The sequence below is a fragment of the Monodelphis domestica genome, chromosome 5 (assembly GCF_027887165.1).
Source record: "Monodelphis domestica isolate mMonDom1 chromosome 5, mMonDom1.pri, whole genome shotgun sequence".
NCBI lineage: Eukaryota > Metazoa > Chordata > Mammalia > Didelphimorphia > Didelphidae > Monodelphis > Monodelphis domestica.
The window spans coordinates 228,974,664-229,000,648 of NC_077231.1; the positions used below are offsets into that span (position 1 = coordinate 228,974,664).

General features: G+C 38.6%; 2 protein-coding genes across 8 annotated transcripts in view; one reads left to right on the top strand and one right to left on the bottom strand.

The window, feature by feature from the left end:
* LOC103093809 (jerky protein homolog-like) overlaps positions 1-13,107 on the top strand; it is a 133,838-nt gene extending 120,731 nt beyond the window's left edge. For all 3 annotated transcript variants that reach the window (XR_008912353.1, XR_008912355.1, XR_008912354.1), the window contains 3 exons: positions 2,856-2,927; positions 3,026-3,088; positions 12,917-13,107. The gene's annotated coding sequence lies outside the window, so the exon portion shown is untranslated. The remainder of the gene's footprint in view (positions 1-2,855; positions 2,928-3,025; positions 3,089-12,916) is intronic.
* PRKAG2 (protein kinase AMP-activated non-catalytic subunit gamma 2) overlaps positions 1-25,985 on the bottom strand; it is a 463,538-nt gene that overhangs the window by 225,941 nt on the left and 211,612 nt on the right. Inside the window, exon 1 of one of the 5 annotated variants that reach the window (XM_016426255.2) lies at positions 9,487-10,530. The exons of the other annotated variants lie outside the window; for them this stretch is intronic. Within the exon in view, the coding sequence (XP_016281741.1) occupies positions 9,487-9,580 (94 nt within the window). The 5' untranslated portion in view covers positions 9,581-10,530. Of the gene's footprint in view, positions 1-9,486; positions 10,531-25,985 lie in introns of those variants that run through there. 5 annotated transcript variants of the gene reach the window in all.

Here is a 25,985-nt window from a genome sequence, read left to right on the forward strand (position 1 = left end):
TTCCTTCCTTCCTTCCTTCCTTCCTTCCTTCCTTCCTTCCTTCCTTCCTTCCTTCCTTCCTTCCTTCCTTCCTTCCTTCCTTCCTTCCTTCCTTCCTTCCTTCCTTCCTTCCTTCCTTCCTTCCTTCCTTCCCTAAGGCTGTGCTTATTTCATAGCTGGTAGTATTCTTCCCCTCACTACATTTTCATTTATATATTTCTATGCTTCCTTGCTATAGCTCCCCAGTAGAATATACATTCTTTGAATGTAGCTGTCCCATCACCTGCCAATGTCTTGTACATGAAAAACACTTAAATTCTTGTTGAATTGAATTTCTTCATTCCATTTTGCTTTCCTCCTTCCAGAGGAGTTCTAGCTTGCTTAGTTGCTCATTTCTTTCAAGCAAGGGATATAAGCATCTCTTATTATATCCCTCTGGTCTATTAAGGGGCATGGGTGTACTCTATGAAAACCTCCCCAAAAAGATGTCCACAATGAGGGAGGTGGCAGGGTAGGGCAGGATGGGCTGGGATATTGGTTCATGACTGTACTGTCTGGGTATTTATGAAGTCTAAGGGTGTGTGTTGTTTGGGTGTCTGTATACAAAACAAACCACAGGCTTTGGCTAGGGAAAGAAGGAAGGTATGACAGGACTCATAGAAAAAAAGTTTGATTCTTACTAATTTAAGACTAAGTCTACATAACCAAAAATGGATGGAAGGCTACAGAATTATTAAGTGAAATTTCAAGGGGTGAAGATGGGGGCAATGTAGTCAATGGTGTCCAATACCTACCTGGTCTGCAAAAGTCCTTCAGTATTGGGCAAACCAGATTAAAAGTTCATTTGGAAATGTTTAACAAAATTAATAAAAATATAATAAAACATAATGTTAATTTGTGATTTTCTAAGTTAATACATGGCCTGCAGGGATCCATTTCTATTTGAGTTTGATACTGCTGCTATAGACAACCAATTTAGCTAATTTATACCAGAATGTTGTGAACAGATTGCTGTCTACATTGTTACACTTCTACCAGATAAAGTGTTCTGGTTTCTAGTTTGGCTCTACTGAATAGCCCTGACCTGTTCATCCACAATTCAGGAAGGGCTCCTGAGAGAATCTAAAAATTTTAGGCCTGTTTACTCTCTCCTTTCAATCCAGTGAAAAGACATGGTGGCATCAGGGCATCAAGTAGGCATTTAATTGAGATAGATCTTTTCTCACAACAACCCTGAGGGACGTCTAGTAAGCCCTTTAATATGGGATTTTCTTGTCTTTCTTTATCCCACCCAGAAGAAAAAAATAGTATTTAGCACTCTGGAGAGGTAACAATAACAATACGTAGCCCATGATGACATCAGTTGGAATCATTTGGCAATTCTTGATTTCTATTTCCTCCTATTCCTGCCTTTTCAGACCCTTTGTTCCACTCTACTGATCCAATATAATTTTCCTTCTATTTCTCAACAAAATACCTTTGGTCCCACTTCACAGATCATCTTTGCTTCCCACCTTTGCTTGTGTTATTTCATACATATTCCTTGCCCAAATGTCCTTTTGGAATGCCCTGGATCCTCATTTTTTATTCAAAGCTTAGTGTTGAGAGAACCAATTCTCTGAGTTCTAACTAAAGAACTATTTCCATGAAGCCTTCTTCAACTCCTCTAGGCCATGTTTTTCTCTCCCTCATATTAAGCTCCAAGAGCACAATGTATTTAAATGAGTCTTTTTTGACCCTTGATAATATTGGCACAATGGAAAGAGTGCTGGATTTAAGAATCAAGAAGACATGGGTTTAAATACAAAATTTTACTACCTCTGTGATCATGGGCAAGTCACTCAATCTCTCTGTTTCTCTTCTGAGAAACAAGGAGATTGCAATACCAATAGTGCCAATCTCCCAGGATTACTGTGAAGTTTCAGTGTGATGATATGGGGAAAGTCTTTGCAAACCTTAAAGTGATATGTGAAGCTATTACTATTATATTCCATTTACAACTTCGTTAGGAACCATTTTGTGATAATTGTTTCATATTTGTCTCATCTCCCCAACTGAACTGAAACTCCTTGAAAACAGGGATCAAATCTAGTTGAGAGTGTCTCCAAAGTTCCAATAGTTTGAACTATTAAACCTTTAAGTGGCACGAAGACTTTTGGGACATCCTGTACCTAAATATTTTCCATGTCATAATCTCAGTTGCTCCAATTACTCCCCCTCTCCAATTCCAATTGCCTTAAAAAAAAAAAGCCCTTATCTTTTGTCTTCAAATCAATACTGTGTATTGGCTCCAAGGTAGAAGAATGGTAGGGGTTAGGCAATGATAGTTAAGTGATTTGCCCAGAATCAAAGAGCTAGTTAGTGTCTGAGGCCAGATTTGAACCCAAGACAAATTGTCTCTTAAAAGAAGGTCTTTGAGGGTCTGCAGTGGCCATCTGAAGAGGAAGGGTGGTAAATTTCATTGCCTCTCTTCTGGCATACACGAGTGGCATTTTCAGCCAGAGACTCCCAAGGAACAACTCCTTTTATAGTCTCAAGTGTATTACTGTCCTTAAGGTCCTACTGCTTTCCTTCAGGGATCCTTTAAAAAGTCAAGATACCATTGGCTAAAAGTCATCCAACTAGAAAGCTTTATCTGTTACTATACAAGCTGGGCAGAGAAGAGAGTCATAAGGAAAACTTAGTCTTGGTCGATAATCCATTTGGCAGTTTACATGACATTACCGTTTCCTCTAGAGTAGAGACCCAAGGTAAAATGAATTTTTTTCCAGAATGGCAGAGACCATTCTTTAGCACAAGCAAAGAGGTCAGGAGGGGAAGCTGACCCTGTGCAACTTGATTTTTCTAAGTATGACTTTAATCTTTGCTTTATATAGCAAGACATTCTGGGATCCCCACCATCCATGCTGCAACATACGGACTAACAGCAATGCTCAGGAAGTGAGAAGGTAGAAGATTTGTAACTAAGGGTAGAGTGGAAAATTTATTTTATTTTAACTCTTGCTGAAAATCTTTTTATGTTCCACCATATTTTCCTCTCTTATAGAGTCCAGAGAAGAAGGAACTAGAACACTCTTACATAATTTGGGACTTGATTGAACACCATCTGGTATTGTTTTCTAATTGTTTTAAGTGTGCTCCCCAACTAGAGTGTAAGCTTCTTGAGGTCAGGCTCCATGTTTCCCATTCTTCTTCTTAAAGAACCTACTGCAGAACGGGGTATCTACCCAACTCTCAATAAACATTTAGGCACATAAATTTAGAGCTGGAAGAGACTTTATAAGCAATCAAATCACAGGCTCATAAATTAAAAGAGGCAAAAGAATTGAAAAGTCATGAAGTCCAACCCCTTCACTTCCTCATTACAGATGAGGAAACTGAGGCTGAGACAGATGAAGTCACTTGCCCAAAGTCACAGAGCTAGTGGTATCTGAGGTAGGATTTGAACTTAGATCTTCTTGGTTCTACCTAGCATACTACCTAACTACCTCCTATTTTCTTTCATTTACAGATGAAGAAATTAATTGGTTAATTAATAATTGAAGGGGCAGCTAGGTGATTTAGTGGCTAGAGAGCCAGGCCTTGAGAGGGGAGATCCTGGTTCATATCTGATCTCAGACATTTTCTAGCTATGTGACCCTGGGCAAGTCATTTAACCCCAATTGCTTAGCCCTTACCACTCTTCTCTCTTGGAATCAATATTTAGTATTCATTCTAAGACAAAAGTATTATTAAAAAAATAATAGAAATTTTCCTTATTTGACATAGAATCTCAGAGGGACTAGGGATTGCTAGTTCCAATATGAACTACATTTAAAATTTTTAAATAAAAACATTGAACTTTCATAAAACAATATTTCCATATATGCAGCAGAAAATGCAAAAAAGAATATTATATCTATAACTAGGAATCTCCATTCCATGCCACTTGGTTTGTTTCCCTTAAAGAATACAATAAATTCTACACACAGCTTTAAGAACAGAAACTCTGATTATTTAGGACTCTGGGTGTAGATATTGTAGGAGTATGGCCTGAATTTGTAGTGAGCCAAGCAAGGCATCCCCATGGAGTCTGTTACTAATGCCTATTATTAACTCACTTCCTTCTGATTTGCCTATTTTGTCAGAGAGTAGAAGGCTGAAAAAAATACTGGCTAATGAAAGGTTCAGTTAGCAGTAGAGAACAAGAGAAAGGGGGTTGGATTTGGAGTTGGGAGCCTTGGCTTTCCATCCAAGCTTGACCACTGGGACACCTCGATTCAACAAGAGAGATTTCAGTTTCTTTATCTGTGAAATGGGAATGGATTGACTAGGTGACTTCCAAGGTCCCTTTGCAGTTCTAAACATTATTGTTTAATAGGCAGTTGAGCAACCACTGATATACTAAATAAAAAATGAAGCATTTGGTCAAGCAGTTATGGATAAGAACAACTTCTCTGATGCAGCTCTACCAGTGGGAAGGTAGAACCATGTTTTAAAGAACAAAGAAAGAGTCACTAGGCCTGTATTCAAGTTCCTTAGCTTTACTGTTGAGCTATTTCAGTCATGTCTGATTCTTTGTAACCACATTTGGGGTTTTCTTGGCAAAGATACTGGAGTAGTTTGCCATTTCCTTCTCCAACTCATTTTTCAGATGAGAAAACGGAGGCAAACAAGGTTAAGTGATTTGTCCAGGATCACACAGCTAGTAAGTATCTGAGGTCAAATTTGAACTCAGATCTTTTGGCACTCTATACACTGCACCATCTAGCTGCATCTAGCCCCTTGACTAATCTCATCCTCTTGCTTTATACTGTTTGCTTCAAGGAAGCTTTCATATTTCTTGATGGAAATTTAAAAAACTTTCTTAATGACAGTTTATATCTATTTCTATCTTGAAAAATCCAAATGGATATCAGATGAACCTGATTAGGTGGCCAAGAGTCTCAACTATCTAATAAAAAAATTGTTGAGAGTCTACTAAGTACAAAATATTGTGCTTCAAGTAAGCACTGTAGGAATATGCAGAAACAATAGTACAAAGAAGTTTCCATGGATTCAAGACCATTCATAGATCTTCATTCATTTCTAATCTACCCTACTATAGGAATATTATTCCTGGTTAATCCTTTCTTTTTTTTTGAAAATTTTATTTAGTCAATTTAGAACATTATTCCTTGGTTACAAGAATCATTAATCCGTTTAAGAGAAAAATGACTTTGTCAAAGACTAAATTTGCTGTTGGTTTACTATCACCTAGATAATACCTAGAGAAAAAAGGTCATTACTTGTCTACCCACCACGCTAAGGAAAGGGAGGACCAGCCTAAGTAGGTCTGTCTTAAGCTAATGTTTTGGATCTGGATGAAAGGGGATATGGTTCATTCCTGGCATGGAATGGGATACAAGAGAGAAACTAGACAGAGGAGCAGGGAGGGGAAGCTTGATAGCTTCTCCTGAGGAGGACCATTCAAGGATGATTTTAATTACAGCATTTGAAGTATGTAAATTCAAATGTGAGAGGCATCCCAAACCAACAATTTGAGGGTTATAGCATTTGGGGGTTTCTGTACCACTTTTTCCATCATTAGGCTGGCCACTGTATATGGTACAGATTCAAAGAGTTCATGTGTTGTTGTTTTTTTAGCCACCCAGGATTAGGATACAAGTCTCTGGGGAAAATTTATACTGTTCCTGACTGGGCCAAAACAAAGGAAGAAGAATACTGAAAAAAAGAATGGGATGCAATTACAATGGGCTGAGTATAGCTCCCCTTGGGAAGGGTCAAAGATATATGTTCTCATCCCACAGGAGGCAGTCCTGGGGGGAAAGTAAGGACAAATCTCAAATTCTTCTGGGTAGGAATTTAATCATAGGGGCATGGCGACAGTTACTGAGAGTGTAGCCCTGAGAGAAAAGAGGGCTCAGGAAATAGCAGCCTTTAAATCATGAAAAACATCTTCCAGGGGAGGGGAAATGAAGGGTACTTAGGTGAGTTGCAATCATAGATAGGGACCTGGAGGAAATCTTAGATGCAATCTAGTACAACTCCCTCCTCATTTTATAGATGAAGCATCAGATACACCGATTTTCAGATGCAGGATGAGTATTCAAGTACAATTCTCAGTTTTGACACCTGACTGATAGTTCCAGATGCTAAATCTACGAAGCTACCTAGCTGTCCCCTGGTATGGACTTTTAAGTAGTGGACTGGAGCCTTTGTAGCCTTGGACTTGAATGGGAAGTCGATTTCTTGATATTCTTTGCACCTCTAGAGACAGCCAAGAGTTGGCCTCTCTTAGGTGGGACCATTTCTCTCTCAAACTATCTCTGCAATAAATTGAAACAAATCCCTTAAGAAAATATGCAATATGGCACTCAACATTCTCTTAGCCACTCAAGAATCACTCCACACAGTACACAGGTCTGTCTTTAGGGCACCACTGGACAGTGTTCCAATTATATTCTGGCTTGGCACATGATACAACTGTGTATTGTTCTCTAATGTCTTCATCTATTTAAGTCTCTTTTCTTCAATGAAATCATAAACAACTTGAGTCCATTTTCTTTTTCTTTTGTATCTTCCATAATACAGTTCTAGGCAGGGGTCAGTTACCATTAACTACTTGCTGACATGATTATGTCTGTACTTCTAAGATCCATGGTTTCATCAGCCTAGGCAACTCTTACCACCCCCGGTACGCTGCTTTTGTGAGTTGCCATGGCTGAGAAATTTATTATCCAGTTGCCAATTTGAAATGGGACATGCTTAAGTATGTATCAGTGGATTAATTTGTCTTTGGATTTCTCTCTTTTGATGTAGGCTTTTTCTTATCTTTCACAGATACTTTTCTAAAACCAGTTCCCCAATATACTTTATTCTTCTTTTTCAAGCCCTTACCTTCTACCTTAGAATCCAATTATGTATTGGTTCCAAGGATAAAGAGCAGTAAGAATTGGGCAATTTCAATTGTGGCTTGTCCAGGGAAACACAGCTAAGAAGTATCTGATGTCAGATTTGAACTCAGGATCTCCAGTCTCTAGGCCTGACTCACAACCCATTGAGCCACCTAGCTGCACCCCCAGTGTATTCTTTTGTTGTTCAGTTATTTCAGTTGTGTCTGATTCTTTGTGACCTTATTTGGGGTTTTCTTGGCAAAGATATTAGAGTGGTTTGCCATTTTCTTCTCCAGCTCATTTTACAGATAAGGAAACTGAGGCAAACAGGATTAAGTAATTTATGCAGTCACACATCTAGTAAGTGCCAGAGGCCAGATTTGAATTCAGGAAGATTAGTCTTCCTGATTTCAATCCAGCAAGCATTCTATTCACTGTACCCCTCCCTTCATTTCACTGCTTTTCCCCCCTAATACTGCCTAATAAATAACTTACACCTCATTTCTCACCTTTTTAAAAAACCAAATCATTCAACAGTTTCTGTGGGTGATGCCAAATGTTCTGAAGAAGATAAATGTATCTGTGTCTGTGAGGATTGCAAGCCACTAGGATTTCTTGGAATTAATTGTGTTGCAAAAATGGAAATAAGCTATAAGGAACCAATTCTAACTCTTAAAATACAGTTAGTTGGCATAATTGATAAGAGAAATGGTGCTGGATTCAGGAAGATCTAAATTCAAACCTGCCTCAGAAACTTTATACTAATAGACTATACTAGCCAATACAGCCTCAGTTTCCTCATCTGTAAAATTAGAATAATAATAGCACTTCACAGCAACATAAAAAAGTTACTCAGAGGATCAACTGGATATATGTAAAAGGCTCTGCAAACCTTAAAGCACTATAAAAATATATGAGAGCTATTATCTATTAATTCTAGTAAGTTTTTATTGATATCTTTCATTTTTTATATCATGCTAGTTTTCCCATCCTCTTTCCCCTCCCTGATCCAGAGAGTCATCCCCCATATGAAAAAATAGTTTTTTTTTTGAAAGGCAAAAGCTAAAAAGTGGGTTGGGGATGAGTACAGCTAATCAATATATTGGGAAAGTCTGAAAACACATACAATATCTGTGGACTTCCCCTCCTCTGTGAAGGGGTAGGTTGAGAATGTTCTCTTATGTGTCTTCTTTTGTCTCACACAATCTTTAGAGCTATTATCTGTCATTATTTCTTCATTCCTGCATTTGCTGAGAACTTCATAATATATTCAGGTGTTCTGGAGGATATGAAGTCTCGAAAGACTTGAATTTTCAGATAATCAGAGATGCTGAGCCCTTGGAAGGCTAAGACTTCAACTGGAATCATAACTGCCAAATTACATGTATATACACACATATACATATGTATATATTTAAATTCCTCATTCCCCCCCAAATCTGAGGAGGGAGCCTAAATCAAAATTAAGACCTTATCCCATAATCCGACCATGAACTGTACATCCCACCTCTTTTTCCTAATGGGATGGGAATTCTACAGACTCTCCTGCCACAGACCTTTTTGACAAGAAGATGGCTCATTGACCACTTTCTTTCCATCTACCCTATGGTGGTACATTCTGACACCCTAGGTGCCATGTCCTAGAGAACTCACCCTACTCAGCTTTAGAATTGCCACCCTGAGGCCAAGATGTCTTGATTGGTCCGTGAGCACAAACTCAAATTACCCACTACCTCTACCTTGCCTCAGACCACACTCTGCTTCACATCCCATAAAAGTATCCATCCCAGCCATCTTCTTGTCATGTATCCTGCCACTGAGAATGTGTCCAAATTCAATGGATACCACAAATGCTTCTAGACAGGATGTGCTAATCAAATCACCTATGAATCCACTCCCCAGACCAAAAAACCCTTTCCTGTGGTCACCACTTCCCTATATATGTAAGTTCCTTAAGAGTAAGGAATAGCTCACGTTTTTATTTGTAGCTCTAAAGCTCCGCACAAGGTAAGTACTGAATAATGCTTTACATTCATTTATTCTAGTTCCAAACTCTGACTAAAAACAAACAAACTCAAACCCAGCTCCAAACCCCAGGACTAGAAATTTATCTATTTGTCTGCTTTGATGGCTGGTTTACTCTTGTCTTTCTCTTCACACACCCCTTCCCCCCAATACTTCAGGACATCCATTCCCTCTCAATTTGGCTACCAAATGAGATCCTGAGATAGAAGTGTATTTTTTTTTTACCTAGTTTCTCCCCCCCCCCCCCCCCCCATCTCTGTCTCTCACACACGTTGGTATTTTCCTCTAAAGAAAGTCAAGAAGAAGAAAAGATCAGAAATCTACCCCACCAAGCAGTGTGTCGGGTTCTTTCAGGGCTAGGTGGGCAAAGGGAATGAAATCACGTCAGAAACAAGTTAGACACAGTTCATGGTGAAAGCACTGGGGGCAGCTTAATCCTCACAGCAACAGAGCAAGCAGTTCGTCGAAGGGCTCCCCGATTAAAAGCCTCCCAGGTAAAGCTTGCTAGGAGTAAGACAGTGGGTTATTTAGCAGACATGCGCGTGTTTATTTCCAGCTGCCTATCACAGAGCTTCAAGGACCCCGTGGGGAAACAACAATTTCCTACCGAAAAGGCCATGGGGTTCCGACTGGCGCCTCTCTGTACTTCGGCTCTGCTCCTTGCGTTTCTTGCTCCCCCTCAGGCTGCCAAAGCGCTTCATGAGCTGCCCCCGGCACCGAAGCCCCTGCAGCCTGAGATCATATCCAGTGCTGGGGAAAGTGCTGAAGGGGCTGGGGCTGACCAGTGTAGCCCGCTGGGCGCATGGACGATGGCGGGGAGGGAAGGCAACGAAGATCCCCACCCCCTCCCCAAAATCTGCCCAAGTGACAACCTGTCGGATTCTGAAGGATCCACAGGATGGGGCTTTTTAGACCAACCCTAGAAAAAAAGCGGGGCGGGCTGACAAACAGGAGCCACTAGCCAACGGATATTCACAGGTCAGTCCCAGGTCTAACTCCTACTGTACCGCCTGATATCTGCAGAGCAAGGACAGTTTGGTTCTCCTGTCTGGGCAGCGGCGGGCGGCAGCGGCGGCGGCAGCAGCCTGTCTTGTCCTTAAGTAGGCAAAAAGCTGCCAGGATCTCAAGCCGGATCTCCCCCAGTGGATTTGTTTATGTAGTGAAGGTCAGGAACTCAACGATAAGCTCCAAGTTGTGTTTTGGTTTGTTTTGTTTTAAACGAGGGGATAGCCAAGACTAAATAGGCAAAGGAAGCCGGGGTCCTCTGGCAAAGGGCTGTCATGTGCGCTTGGGTCCGATTGTCTCTTTAAAAAGACTGTAAAAGGAAACCACCCCGAACAGCCAATTCTTGGCACCAATTGGCCAGAGCACATTCCCATTATGACATGACATCACATAACTATTTTGATTCATGTGTTCTAGGTCTCCTCTGGGATGGAATAGGAGGACTGCTTCTTGGGAGTAAGAAATGAGTAACTAGTTTCTGATCTGGAAATTGCTGGGCATCGAGTCAATAAAGGAACGAATGCAATTCCTTAAAGGACAGACACAGGATTGCTCCCTTGAACTGAACTGGTGCCTGCAGGAAATGCATGCTTTTCCAGTGCTCTGGACTTTAGGAAATTTTCCTAGCCTGCATATACTTTGAGAACACACACACACACACACACACACACACACACACACACACACACACACACACACACACACACACACGATGGCCCTGAATACTTTTGCCACTTGTCAGTCTGACTTTAATTTAAATTTTCACCAGAATACTTGACTCACGTTTGTATAATGCTTGAAGGTTTACTAAGGGCTTTCCCCAACTTGATCTGTGAGGTATGTATCAAGTATTCTTATCCACATTTTGCTGATGAGGAAACCGAAGCCAAGAGGCCAAATGACTAACTCCCGGGATCACATAGCTAGAAAGAGTATGAACGTAGGGCTACTGGCTCTCAGTTCCCAATGATATTATTCTACAATGGTTGGGAAAATTTGGGCTCGCCTCTACAATCAGTTGGGAGACTTGTCATCTTGCTGAGCCTCAGTTTCTTCGTCAGTAAAATCGGGAGAGAAGAGATGATCTCTAAAATCTCCACTGTAATGATTCTAACAGAACCTAGATCTTTTCAAAAGGTTCTTTCTCTCCCTCCCTCTTGCTCAATCAATCTTTTCAAAAGGTTCTTTCTCTCCCTCCCTCTTGCTCAATCACTACATGAGTTGAGTTGGAGACTATATCTGATCAGTTAATACTCAAATGAGAAAATAAATTGCTTGGATTCTATCAACTGCATATTATTTGGATGTAGGAGAGACCTTCAAAATTGAAATGCTATGTATTATGAAGACATAATTGTTAGTTATCTCTGGCCTGTCTGACTAATCTGTGATGTGTCTGGAAGCAAATGGGGGGGGGGGGAAGCTATGAAAACAAACCCATGGAGGGCAACTTTCTGGCTAAGCTAGAATCAAGGTGCAAAAAAATAACATTGGGTATAATTACAGTCTAGCTAACTTTCCAGATTTTCCCCATTTTTTTTCCTTCCCATTTCCCTTGCTTGTGTCCAGGGCTACTGACTCATTGTCTTTGGAATAATAATCCTTCCCCTCAAAATCATCCCCCCCCCCAAATACTCATATAAATCACTTTTAAATAAGATAATGGCTTCAACCCCTGAAAGGAGAGTTTCTTGTTGGGAATAATAGAAAGGAAAGCCAAGAAATGGGAGATTTCCCTGCCTTTATAGAATGATATGATATATCTAAGAAGATAGAAAGGACCTAAAGGTCACACTTGCATTTTACAGCTGAGGAAACTGAAGTTCAGAATGGCTAAGTGACTTGCTCACAGGCCTCTGCTTTTCTTGCTACATTTAGTAGGTTCAGTATCACCTGCATGAACAAACTAAGTTAAAAAGCTCAATGGGCAAACAGTGCCATAACCAGATTTCACCACCAATGCTACTTCTTCTAATTCTAACTTTTTTGGATCTGCCATGCCTGCCTGGGATTTCTATCAGAGTGGGCTGCCTTGGGCTTGATTTTGTACTCTTAAACCTGTATTATCTGCCAGGCCCTTTTCATATTGAAAGCTAGGCAGGATTTGGATCAGCAAGGAGAAATTGGAAGAACCTTCCAATCAATTCTATGCTCAGGTGGATGTCATAAAACTGGAAGTCCCATCAGGGGTAAAAAAACTAGTTCAAAAAGTATAATGTAGATACTAATTCTGCCAAGTCCTAAACTCAGATTTTATCACAATCAAAATTTGCACAATGTAGCTCAAATATTTTTAGATTTCATTCTTAGTTTTACTTTAGTTAATCAAATGGATGCCAAAAGGAATAGAAATACTCTTCTAATCTTTTTAAGTAAAAAATTTCATGTGTTCCTCCAGGACAATATGTCCAGATTAACTATACCAGTAAATCAAAACTGGTAAATTTAATTTAAAAAAAAAAACTTTTACCTTCTCATTTAGAGACAGAAGAGCAGAAAGGGCTAGGTAACTAGGGTTAATTGACTTACCCAGGGTCACACAGCTAAGAAGTGTCTGAGGCCAGATTCAAACCCAGGACCTCCCATTATCTAGGTGTCCCATAAAGTTAATTTTTAAAGTAAAAACTGAGATTTAAAAACGTAGAGGTCTTTTTCCTCTCAGAATTTACATTATCTTACAGAAAGTTCTCTAGGCCTGTTTGATCATTTTAAAATGAGTAGGTGGATTAGATGTGTTTGGGTTTTTTCTGGCATTTTTACATTTTATATTTATGATTTTTACTAACATTTTATGATTCTAGAATTCTATGAAAAATGACACTTTAAATTTATATGAACTCAAAATTAGTAAAGCATATTAAATGAATAGAAATTTAAAAAACCTAACATATGTATTTCTCTTTGTGTCTTCATTCATTCATTCATTCATTCATTCATTCATTCATTCATTCATTCATTCAGTCTAGTCCAAAACATTCCAATCCTAGCTAGAGGCAGAAGTAAAGTCAGCATAATTTTCTTTCTGTTGCAAGGCCAGAACTTATCAGTTGCTATGAACTGAACTCAGCATGAAAACAACCTGAATGGATCCAATGCCTGGCATGGCACCCTACAGTCCCTGGAAGAGAGAACTCAATAAATACTTAATGACTTGACTGGGCTTGGCCTTGGAGAAGGAGACTGATTGTGTGTTGACATCTACAAAATAAAGTCAAAAATTATATGGCTGTGTCAAAGTTCTTATCTATCCTATTATGAAAGAAAAAAGACCTCAGAGTCAGATTCCTGATCTTATTCATTAGTGCCATCCACGTTGATCAGATGCAGAAGAAAATGGCTCTTTTCATTCTCCACTTCTCCCTTCTGCCTCTATGTAATCAATTAATGAATTGATCATCGAGCATGGATTGAGCATTTATTGTGCACAAAGCACTGTATTTCGGTGCAGGGCATACAGTGACAGAAATGAAACTGTCCCTGCTCTGAAGTACTTATAATCTATTAGACAGTCAGTCATCAGGCATAGATTAAGTGTCTAATAGATTAAGGGAGATGATAAGAAGGTTTTGCACAAGAGTAAGCATTTAAGCATAGTACCTAGCACCTAGTAGGTACTTAGTAAATCATTATTGACCCTCTGGCTGAGTAAATGAGGCTGAGGGTTCCAATCGTGCTTTAAATGAGCCCTGTGGTCACTACACTTAGGAAACAATGCTTGACACTGGAAATATCTCATTCAAACATCACCTGGCAGGAGTTCAGTAGGTGTGTGCGTACATGGTGTGATTTCAGGAGGATCAAGTTCTCGCCTCTACCAGGAGTGTCTTCTATCTGTTCTAGTATACTTGAAATTCCTTTCATGGGCAATGGGTTACAGCCTGTTGTCCCATAATTTTATGGTGGGGGGGGGAGGGGAAGGCTTAAAATGTGGAAGGGAAAACACTTTATTTAAGATTCAAGTTGAAGTAAAAATAACAAATACCAGGCATTTTCCATTATTTTTTTAAATCCTTCCTTTCCATATCTCCATAGACAGAAGGGCAAGGGCTGGGCAAATGAGGTTTAATGACTTGTCCAGGGTCACAAATACTGTCTGAGGGTTTTCAGTCAAAAAGGAGAGATTCTGAAGGCACCAAGTTTCTAATGGTGGAGGAGGGTGGTGAAGTGGGTACTCCTAAAGTGAGGGAAAAGGACACAGAGCAGAGGCTTCATACAGCAAAGAGAGCCTTAGATAATTGTATGGTTCTGCCACAAGTTGGCTGTGAATCCAGACCAGTTGGAAAAACATGGTTATCATATAAAATTACAGAAAAAACAAAGCTGTTTTGGTCAGCTTTAAGCCTGTGTTCACTGTGTTGCAGAAATGCATTCCAGTTTATGTTTGTTTAGTAGACCATGGGAAAGGGCCACAATGAAGGTGTTATAACCTCGAGCTATAATGGCAATAAAATGCTGCCCTCCACCCCATGGGAACTGGCAGCTACAGGGTGCCCAAGCAATCACAGGGGTGGGAATGCATACTGGCATTGGAGATTCCTTTACAGAGACTCCCCTGAAGCTAAGCCATTGGCAAATGCCTGATTACCTAAGGTAGGGCTCTAAGTCAAGCCAAGTGAAATCCTTCAATGTGCTCATGAAGCCATACCCCAAAGTGCCATGACCCCAGTAAGAAATAACTCATTCATGCAAATCTTTTATTTTCTTATTTTATCTTTTATTTTCTCCCAGATGTTTTTGTTTCTATGACATGTAATATTATCTGGAAACACCTGGATGGCTAGATAGACTTCTTGCCTGTATGCCTCTGTCCTTAAATTATATCAAAACTCCTTGATGATAATAGTGTCTTACTCATCTTTGGATACACAGCAACTAGCACAGAATTTTGCAAATAGTAGGTGCTGAATAAATGTGTGCTAAGTGCAATTATTTGGGCATTTAATGTGGAACAGACAAAACTGATTACACTCCCTTCTCACTTCTGTCTCATTCTCTTTATTCCAAACTCAGCTCATGTACCATATTCGACACAAAGCCTTTCCCAATTCCCTCAATGCTAGTGTCTTCCTCCCACAGTATCTTACAAGTAAGTACTAGACATTTATTCTGTATATACTTATACAAATACTTTGATAAGCACATTGCCATTAAGGATTGTTTCATTCCTTGTATTTGTATGCCCAGTGCCTAGCACAGAGCATGGGAACAGAACAAGTGATAACAAATGCTTGCTGACTGAGTCAGGGCAAGAGAGGTAGAAAAGGGAAATACCCATTTGGTGGGATCCAAGGGAATTTATGATGAGCTTCAACACTTTGCAAGTTGAGGGACTCTTGCAGGACTCATGAATTATTCTAAAAGTTCTACAACTTGGACAACCAACTCAGTTTTTTAGAAGTTCTTCCCAGAAGGAGGGTGCTAAAACCAGCAGAGAACTGAGGTCAAGTTCTAAGTTGGCTTCATTGTCTTCCAAGGAGCACCTGAAGCCTTGGCTAACCATTTGACAAGTATGTGCTCTTGGCCATTAGGGGAACCATAGGAGATCTGTGCATGGCCCGGGGCAGACCATCTTCACTACTGAGTGTCCAAAAACCAACATGCTCTGATGCTGAGTGAGAAGCTATACAAAAAAAAAAAAAAAGAATGCAGTTGGACTCTGTACCAGACTAATTCTACAAATCCTTAAGTTCAAGGCCACGGTGGCTAGGACTTGAGAACTACAAGAACAGTAACTGTGAGCCACAGAAAGAAGAAACAGGACCCCTAGTCTGGTGGCAGTAAGAAAGTAGGATCAGAGCAACTAATGTAGAGATGATGGAAAAAGCAAAAATCCTTAGAGCACCCAACAGAAGCTAATCAGCATATCTAAGTTATATTAGTTATTGACTTTGCTTGACTTCTAAGACACCTAAAGATTCAGATTTTTGTACTAACTTCTAATGTGGTACTTTCATGGTTTTCAAACTGTTCTTACATTTATTATCTTTTAAGATCACCATAACAATCTCATGAAGGACACAGGCTAAGTATCTGAATTTAATAAGATTATATGTCATAATAAGTTCTTTTTTTTGTTTTTTTTAAACATTATTTTATTTGGTCATTTCCAAACATTATTCATTGGAAACAAAAATCATTTTCTTCCTCCCCCCCATAGCTGACACACGATTCCATTGGGTATCACATGTGTCCTTGATTCGAACCCATTTCCATGTTGTTGGTATTTGCATTAGAGTGTTCATTTAGAGTCTCTCCTCAGTCATATTCCATAATAAGTTCTTTTTAAAATTTTAAAATATTTTCCATGGTTGCATGATTCATTTTCTTTCCCTCCCCTGTTCCCTCCTCCCTCCAGGAGCTGACAAGCATTTCCACTGGGTTATACATATGTTATCACTTGATATCTATTTCCATTTTATTCATTTTTGTAATAATCATAGTAAGTTCTTAATAAATGTTTGTTGAATGACTCATGTCACTTGTGTGGTGGGGACTGAGAGCCAGCTCTCCTGTCGCCTAGTCTGGTGCCTCTTCCAGGATATCATGCTGTCTTCTCTATGTCTCACTAGAATACTAAGGAGGGGAAGCTATAGCAGTAAGCAGCCAACTAGAAAACCTTTTGGACATTCATGTGACAATGCCTGAAAAGTTCCCAGAAATCCTTGGAAGGACTGCTATGATCCAAAAAAAAAATCCTGTTACCTAAGAGGTAACCACCCCTCTGATACAGCGGGAGGTAGTAGTGGTAACACGAGTGAGCACATATTGGCTATAGCCCTCTCTCCCTTTCATTGCTACATATTTATATGTTGCAAAATACTGTGTCGTGTTTCATGGAAAATTCTAAAGGTCATCTCTGTGCTGGATGTACTAAATGAGATTACTGTGTCATCTCATCAACATTTTGGATGGCTCTTCTCTGAGAACTATTTGTAAGACTAGCACTTTGGAGGAAATGCCTCCCTCCCTTCTCTCTTGCTCTTCTTTGTTCACACTTATTGCATGTCCCCCCCCCCAAACTCATAAACATTGACAGTTTTCTAATGTCAGCCCAAGATAGAAGCCTATCAGATAAATGTTAGAGGAGATGTAGGAAAAATTGGGATACTAATACCTGTTGGTGGAGCTGTGAAGTGATATACTCAGTTTGGAGAGCAATTTGGAAGCATGTGCAAAGGACCATAAAACTCTATCATTTGACCCAGCAATACGACTTACTACTAGGTCTGTATCCCAAAGAGATAAAAGATAGGGGGGAAAGATCTACTTGTACAAAAATATTTATAGCATTTATTTTTTATGGTGGCAAAGAACTGGAAACTGATGGAATGTCCATCAACTGGGGAATGGCTGAACAAGTTGTGGTCTATGATTGTAATGGAATACTACTATGCCATAAGAAATGGCAAATAGGATGATCACAAAAAACTTGGCAAGACTTATATGAACTAATGCAAAGTGAAGTGAGCAGAACCAGGAGAACAGTGTTTACAGTAAGAACAATAATATACAATGACCAGCTGTGAATGATTTAACTCTTATCAACAATGCAAGGGTCCAAGACAACTCCAAGGGACTCGGGATGAAAAATGCTATCCAATCCATTACCATAGAAGGAACTGATGGAGTCTGAATGCAGATCAAAGTATACTATTTTCCACTCTGTTTCTTTAATGAGTTTTTTTCTTATATAAGCACTTTTTAGTTTTTTGCCACCACAGAAAGAGGTGCCATAAATATTTTTATACAAGTAGGTCTTTCTCCCTTATCTTTGATCTTTTTTGGGTTACAGACCTAGTAGTAGTAGTATTGCTGGATCAAAGGGAATACAGAGTTTTATGGCCCTTTGGACATGGTTCCAATTGCTCTCCAGATTGGGGTATCAGTTCATAGCTCCACCAATAGGGTATTAGTATCCCCAATTTCCCTACATCTCCAACATTTATCACCACACAAGGAACATGAAAATATGTATTACATAATAGCACATATATAACCTAGATCACATTGTCTGCCATCTTGGGGAGGGGGGAAAGGAGGAAGGGATGGAAAAAATGGATTGCAAAATGTCAGAAAACAATGATTAAAAATTGTATCTTTATGTAATCGGGGAAAATTTTTTTAAAAGAAGCCTATCAGAACTGTGGCTACCACTGAACCTTCAGAATGAAGCATGATATGATTTTTCATAAGGGAAAAGTATATTATCAGTATGACTCCTGGTAAAAATTTAATACAGACATAGTGTTTCCCCCTCTTCAGTGCTATTCACTCTTCACAAATCACTCATCTGGCAGTTAATGAGCTACGAATTTTTTTTGACCCTAGCTTATGAATTACAGAAATCTTTTTCTCCCTGCCAAAAATTTGTACATTCTATATACAGTTACTCTAAGTCTCACCATCTCACCCCCATCTCAGTCTTTCTATTTGACCTTTCTTAGAAATAGTCTAAAATAATTGAGTGTGATCAGCATGAAGATGCTTGCAACTTATGTGCCCAAAACTGCTGCAAAAATTGAAGAGGTGGAGAAATAGCTTGACAAGATCCTCCAAAACTAGTCAACATTTACAGAGGAGATGACCAAAAAAAGGCTTGAAAAATGGCTTTTTTTTTTTTGGAAAAATTAAAGAGGTCAAAGGCTTCTAGAATCAAAAGGCTCTTGTATATAGACTGTAAATGTTTTCTACCAAAAAAAGTTCAAAGGCAGTAGAAATGGCAAACAATGAACATAAGAAAGAAAGAAAGAAAGAAAGAAAGAAAGAAAGAAAGAAAGAAAGAAAGAAAGAGGAAGAAAGGAAGGAAGAAAGTAGGAAGAAAGGAAGGAAGGAAGAAAGTAGGAAGAAAGGAAGGAAGGAAGAAAGTAGGAAGAAATTGACTATATATATCTTAAAGGAAAGAAAATGCCTGGATACTGATGATCTATCAAATGAGAATCAGTTGTCTATGTATAGACATAGACCATCAAGTACAGTAAAGTTCGAAATTAATGTTATACTTTTAAAAAGGCTAAATATGAAAATAAAACACCCTGAACAACTGTTACTACAATGCTGAAAAGTGGAAAACTATAAAGACAAAAATGTTGACCTTAATTGTCACCATTTCCTACAAAGGTTTGACATATGTAAAAGCAAATGCCGAGGCCAAATGATCACAGAAACAAATACTTCAGAGCTTTGCCAAACAAAAAGCAATGTTAGTCAAGATCAATGCTAGTTAGAAATACAAACTTATTTTAAAACTATAAAGAAGGATGATGGATGATAATGAGTAGTATTGCAATATAAAACAATGAAAAGTAGTGGAAGTAAGATAAATTAAAGAAAGTTTGATGTGAGTTCCAAATGAATCACATAGTCCCAAGAACGTTCATAGATAAACCTGAAAAGAAGTTCAACAAGTAGATGGAAAATATAACACAATTATCAGTGTTTTCTAGTAATCTGTTTTTCATCACCACTGATGGAGGAATCATCACATTTGGACATTAAAATCTGAGAGGTAAAAAAAAAATAGAAATGACAGATAGAAAGGTTAAGTCAGGAAGAATGGGCCAAACCAAAGTATACAACAAGGAAATTCAACCTAGAAGTAATACAAATTGAAAACCCTCAGAAGTTTTTCTACATAATATTTTGAAGGGGTAAAGAATGGGAAAAAATGAGATATTAATACATAAAAGGGGATACAGAGAGGAAAGTGATAGCTACTTATCCATATACCTACTTCCTTCTCTTTACAACATCTTTTTAAGAATGACTTGTGTTGCAAAAGTATCCTTTAATGAAAGTATAATGAAAGTAAGGGAAGGGAACCTGCAGATTTTTGCAAAGAATTCTTTATAGTGGAACCTGTTGATTTAAAAAAAAGGTTTTTGATTTGTATAATAAAAAGAGAGTCTTTGAAGCTAACCCTCCTTCTACCTGTTGCCTCAGGGAACTCAAAAGTTTGGGGGTTATATTTGAGGTAGATAATCAAGGATGATCTCCAAAATCTTTGCATAATATCCCTTTTCTCACTTCTTCCCCCTTCCCCTCAAAATTCAACTAATCATTTTTATAAGTTTACTTATACACAAGGAATGTTTCTAGAGTTGTATAATAATATAACTTTTTAGATCATTTGGGACTAAATTAATTTCTGAAACTAAAAATAAAGGAATCTCTCAATCAAGTATATATTAAGTTCATATAAGATTCCTTAATAAATGAAACTACAGTAATAACTGTTTAATAACACCATAATATACTATAGCCATTTAGAGTTAATTTCCATGAATAAAATATAGCTTTTTTCCATGTCTATTACTACCCAGTAATGTATCTTTCTTCCTTCCTTCTTTCCTTCCTTTTTTCTTTCCTTCCTCCCTCTTCCATCCCTGAATAGAGGCACTCTCTAATAACAAACAGATATAACCAGGCAAAACTTGACTATATCTGAGAATATATGTCTGGTCCTGTACCTCTAGTCCATCATCTCTGTAGCATGCAATTGAAGACATGATTCAGTTTCAGACTTTCAAAGTCATGATTGCTCACTATTTGGTCAGGATTCTAAGATTTTTTCAGAGTTGTTTCCCACTTACATTATTTTTGTGATAATCTTATAAACTGGTCTCCTGGTTTAGCTAACTTAATTCTGTCTCTGATTATAAAAGTCTCTTCAAATTTCTCTGAATCCATCATATTCTTTATTTCTTGTGATGCAATAAAATTCCATTCTTTCATAAATCACAATTTATTCAGCCCAAACGTTGTACTAATTTATTTCAGGTTCTTTGTTATAAAAAAGAATTCTACAAATATTCTTGTCCTTTAGGTTCCTTTCTCTCTGATGTTGATTTTCTTCAGGCTCATGCACAATAATAGCATTAATTGGTCAAAGGCTATTTATATTTTAGTGACCTTTTAGGTATAGATCCCAATTATTTTTCAGAAGGCTTAAACCAATTTACAGTTTCACCAAAAGCCCATTGCTATGATTATCTTCTGACATCCCTTCCAACAAATTGCCATTTCTGCCAAATCAATAAGTGTGTAACCTCTGAGATGTTTTACCCTGCCTTTCTCTTTTCACTGGTCATTTGGAATATTTTTTTCTGTAGGATATTGATAGCTTGCATTTCTTTATTTGAAAATTGCCTGCTAATCTCCTTTGATTGCTTACTTACCTATTAGAGATTAAGTCTTATCTTTTCAACACAAATGTTCTTCCAGTGATGTGGTATGTTTGCAAATCCTGTAACAACATAATCTCTTAAGAATCAAAGGATAATGGAGAGAAACAGAATAGGAATCCATAGGTTGTAGCATTTTTTTTAAACTTTATGTTCTACTTTGGAACCAATACATAGTATTGAGGCCACATTTGAACCTAGGACCTCCCTTCTCTAGGTCTGGTTCTTAATCCTCTGAGCTACCCACCTGCCCCTGTAGCACATTTTTTTATCCCGTACCTTCTATCTTAGACTTGATATTAGATATCAGTTCCAAAGCAGAAGAGTAGTAAGGGATAGGCAATTGAATTTAAGTGACTGGCCCCATAACTAGAAAGTATTTGAGGTTAGATCTGAACCTAGGACTTCCCATTTCCAGGCTTCACTCACTATACACTGAGCCACCTAGATGCCCTAGTTGTATCGTGTTTTTTGATAATGACCTCTGCTCAAGCAACGGTGTTAAAGACTTCATCAAGGAAGTGTATGAGCAGAATATGCAGGGTCCTACTGTTTATTGTTTATTTGGTGACAAAGATACACCAGAGAATGAGCATAAATTCATGGATACCCATTATGTGTAAGAAGATTTTGAGCAAGACATTCGGAAAATGGAGGATTGTAGAAGCATCACACAGAATCAAGAAGCTGAGAGTAAAAAGGAATCTCAGAGACTGGAGACACAAAAGGAGCTTCTTGCTGTTGTTCAGTTGTGTCCAACTCATTGTGACCCCATTTGGGGTTTTCTTGGCAAAGGCACTATAGTGGTTTGCAATTTCCTTCTCCAAACACAAAAGGAACAATAAGTGATAGACAAGAATTACTCAGCAAGAGAAGCAGTGGGTGGATTGTGATCTGCACAGATGGAGGAATTCATTCATCAGTGAAGTCCTGAAGACCAGGGACAAACTCTAGCACCTGTGTCTCTAGGAGTCCTCCTTTAGGCAAGAGATCAGCGTGAAGAACACTTCCACTTCCAAGGCCTGTCAACATGCCAAACTCATTAGGTTGACCACAGATGCAAATGTCTTTGCTCCATAACTCCCTGGTTTCTATTTCTGGTACTACCATTCTCCTAGTTACTTCCAAACTCTTCTTTTGTTGTCTATACAGTTGTTCAGAAAATCCTATTCCTTCTAGTCCTGTTGTTCAGTCATTTTTCAGTTGTGCCTGACTTTCTGTGACCTCTTTGGGGTCTTCTTGACAAAGGTACTGGAATGGTTTGCCATTTCCTTCTCCAGCTCATTTTACATATGAAGGTACTGAGGTATACGGGGTTAAGTGCTTTCCCAGGGTCTCATAGCTAGGAAATACTTGAGGCTGGATTTGAACTCAGTTCTTCTTGCCTCCAAGCCTAGCATTTTATCCACTGGGCTACCTAGCTGCATTCTATTCCCATGTATCTTTAATATTTAATGATTTGGGGCAGCTAGGCAGCTCACTGGATAGAGTAGCCAGGTCTAGAGATCTTGGAGTTGATACTAAGAGAGAAGGTAGGGGTTTAAAAAAAAAATCTGCCCAAGACACTCCTATCTATTTGACTTTGGGAAAGTCACTTAATCTCTGTTAGCCCTCAATGTACTCATCTGTAAAATGGAGATAACAATACCTCCACATATTGTTTTGGAAAAATCAAATGAAATACACCAACCATTTTGCAAACCTTAAATCAGTGCTTTATTAATGTTAGTCATTACTGTTCTAGTTTCTCCCCTCTCTAATCTAAATTCTATAAAGATGGAGAATGGAGAGACTTGTTCTGAATTAAGGCAGGGACTGTGTTATTTCATCCTTTTTGGTTACATCACCTGGAATAAAAACCCAAGTTCCTTCAAGGAAGGGACTTTTGTCTCTTAAGGCATCCAGACAATGCTGGGGACTCAATAAAGCCCTACAAGCTGGAACTTGTCACACCTCTGTAGGAATAACAACAATGTTTGTGTTGAGGAAGGTAAACAGAAGACTCCACAGTTTGAAGGTGAAAAGGGGTCTGAGGCTAAGAAACAGCCCTTATCTACAGTTCTAGAGACAAACTTCCTCCTAACTTGGCACTTCCCTTCCAGTTAGGACCCTTGTGTCTAACCCCACATTTTTCCGGTCTCATGTTGATTTCTGCTTCCTTCCACGAAAGGCTGGCTAAGCCCCGAGATCCATTTCTGCCCCAGTAGAAAGCATTCTTTGTGTCATCCTATTTATGCCTTTTCCTCCCAGATTTTAACTTTCAATTGGTAAAAAAAAAAAAAAAAACCTTCAAAATGCTTTAAAAAAAAGATGCTGGTAGAGTCTGTTAATAGAGGCATCAAGGTGGCTCAGGGAATAAAGGGATGGAGCTAAGTTCAAATCTAGCCTCCAACACTTATTAGTTATGTGATCTTGAGGAAGTCTTTTAACCTCTGTTTGCATTAATCCACTAGAGAAGGAAATGGCCAACGACTCCAGTATCTTTACCAAGAAAATCCCCAAAGGGGCCACGAAAAGTCAAGATATACCTGAAAACAACTAAAGAAATAATAAAAGAACCAGTCAAATCTCTCAGAATTAAAGTCTTATAAGCAGTGGAATCATAGCTATACTTAGATTCAATCAGCAAATCAACTGTAAATGTAGTCTCCTGCTTGCCTTCCTGGACTTTTGACCAGCGAGTCTGCACTGCCTGCGTAAATGCTTGTTCGGTGAAATTGGACAAGTGATAGAGGCAAAAAGGAACCCCTCTGAGGTCAAGTTGTGTTCTGAGGCACCCTGCTTTTCCTGTAAATGCAGAATACATCAGACCTCAGCCAGAGCTTTGACCCTGGTGGATGGAAACCAAATGGATCTCTTGTTCAGTACTTCTTGCCCATGTTTAATATTGGAAAGGAAAATGAACAGGTGGGGGGTTATCAAGTGAATCCAGACCACAGACTCAGTATCTTGGTCCAGGATAAAGTGGCTTTTATCAAGAAAATAGTTTCAACTTCAATAAGCTCTGTGACCTTGGTCAAGTCATTTAACCACTTGGTCTCAATTTCTTTTTTCTTTTTAATTTTTCTTTATTTCTTTTTAAGTATTTTTCCATGGTTACATGATTTGTGTTCTCTCCCCCCTCCCAAAGTTGACAAGCAATTCCACTGGTTTATACATGTATTATCCCTCAATACCCATTTCCATATTATTCATTTTTGTAATTTTGTAATATTTTTTGTATTTTTTACCAAAATTTTGTAATAATCTTTTGAAAACCAAAACCCCAATCAGTTTCTTCAACTATAAAATAAGGGAGTTGGACTTGTTGATCTCTAAGATACTTCCCAACTCTAAAACTATGATCCTACGAATTCATATGAACTGACACAGAATGAAGTAAGCAAATCTAGGAAAATGAATTATAAGTATGGGGGAAAAACATGGAAAGGTCACTAAAAGGAAACTGGATGCTGTGTAAATATAAGTCAAGTCTGGCCCCTGCTTTCCATAGAAAGGTGGGGAATTATAGATAGTAACTTTTATATATGCTGTCAAGCATGATCCATGTGTTGGTTGGTTTTGCTCAAATGTTTCTTTTTGAAACCCTTATCTTCTGCCTTAGAATCAGTGCTGTGTATTGGTTTCAAGGGAAAAGAGTGATAAGAAGTAGGCAATGGGGGTTAAGTGACTTGCCCAGGGTCACACAGCTAGGAAGTGTCTGAGGTCATATTTGAACCTAGGACCTCCCGTCTCTAGGCCTGACTCTCAATCCATTGAGCCATTAGCTAGTCCTTCAAATATTGTTGTTTTTTTTTTAAAAAACAAAACAAAACAACCTTTGGTACAAGTGAAAGCTTTTTCTGCATGGGGAATAGGGAGAAATATATTTGGAATGAATGTAATGGAAAAAAAACCAAAAGCAAACCAATGATACACACACAAGAGTAGTATCTTCAACTCTTCCCATTTTGCCAAATCCAGAGACAAAACCTTTAGGTGTTTGGTTGAGGGGAGAAGCTGCTTTCATTTTCAGTTGTGAAACATCCTCTTTGTGGACAAAAGCTATAGAGAGAAAGCGAGATAGAACCTAGCTGGGGGTAGCTATTATTGGTACTTCTGCCCCTGCTCCCACTAGCACCCACACTTCAAATACTGGATTCTTTTCTTGGGGACAAGGGAGAGAGAAATAGTGTGAGCTTAAAAAAGAAAAAAAGAAACAAGCCTACAGGGATTTTTCTGTTTTTAATCAAACACACTGGAGTTTTACATATAAATAAGTCTTGTCCCCTCAAAGTAATCATCTTAGGAGGCTATGCAATTATTCCGCTAATGCTGCCATAGCTCAGAGCATTTCTTTTGGTAATAACAGAGTCCATGATGTGTTCTTGGTCAATGGTGGTATTCATCCTCAAAGGGTGGCTGTGATTTCTGGAAATCATCATGGCTCATTCATTTCAATTTAACTCAAATGATATTTAATAAGTCTCTTACTCCTGCAATATTGACCTTGGTTGAAAAATTGAAAACAAAATGGGACTATCATGCAATGAAACATGGTCTTATGTGCCTTATCAAGTGGTTCTGAAGATAATGAACCAATTAAACATTTATTATCTATGTGGCAGGCTCTTTGCTGTGTCTCGGACTCATTCGTAGGTATAAATTCTGGTATATTTGTTAAAAATTCATTTTCAGACTCCACAAAAATCAAGAGACTTCACAGTGAGTCAGAACAGGACAATTGAATTCATCTTCTTTTTTTTCTTTAAAAAAATTTTTTTTTGAATTCACCTTCTTGAAGGGCCCTGATCCTGGTTATCAGACAGAGGTCTGAAAGTCTTAAGAGGCCGTGATTATATAACCTGTTATGAGAGTGCTACCTGGTTCCTACCGTCACTACCATTTAAACCGACCTCGAGTTGAGGCCCCATCTGACAGG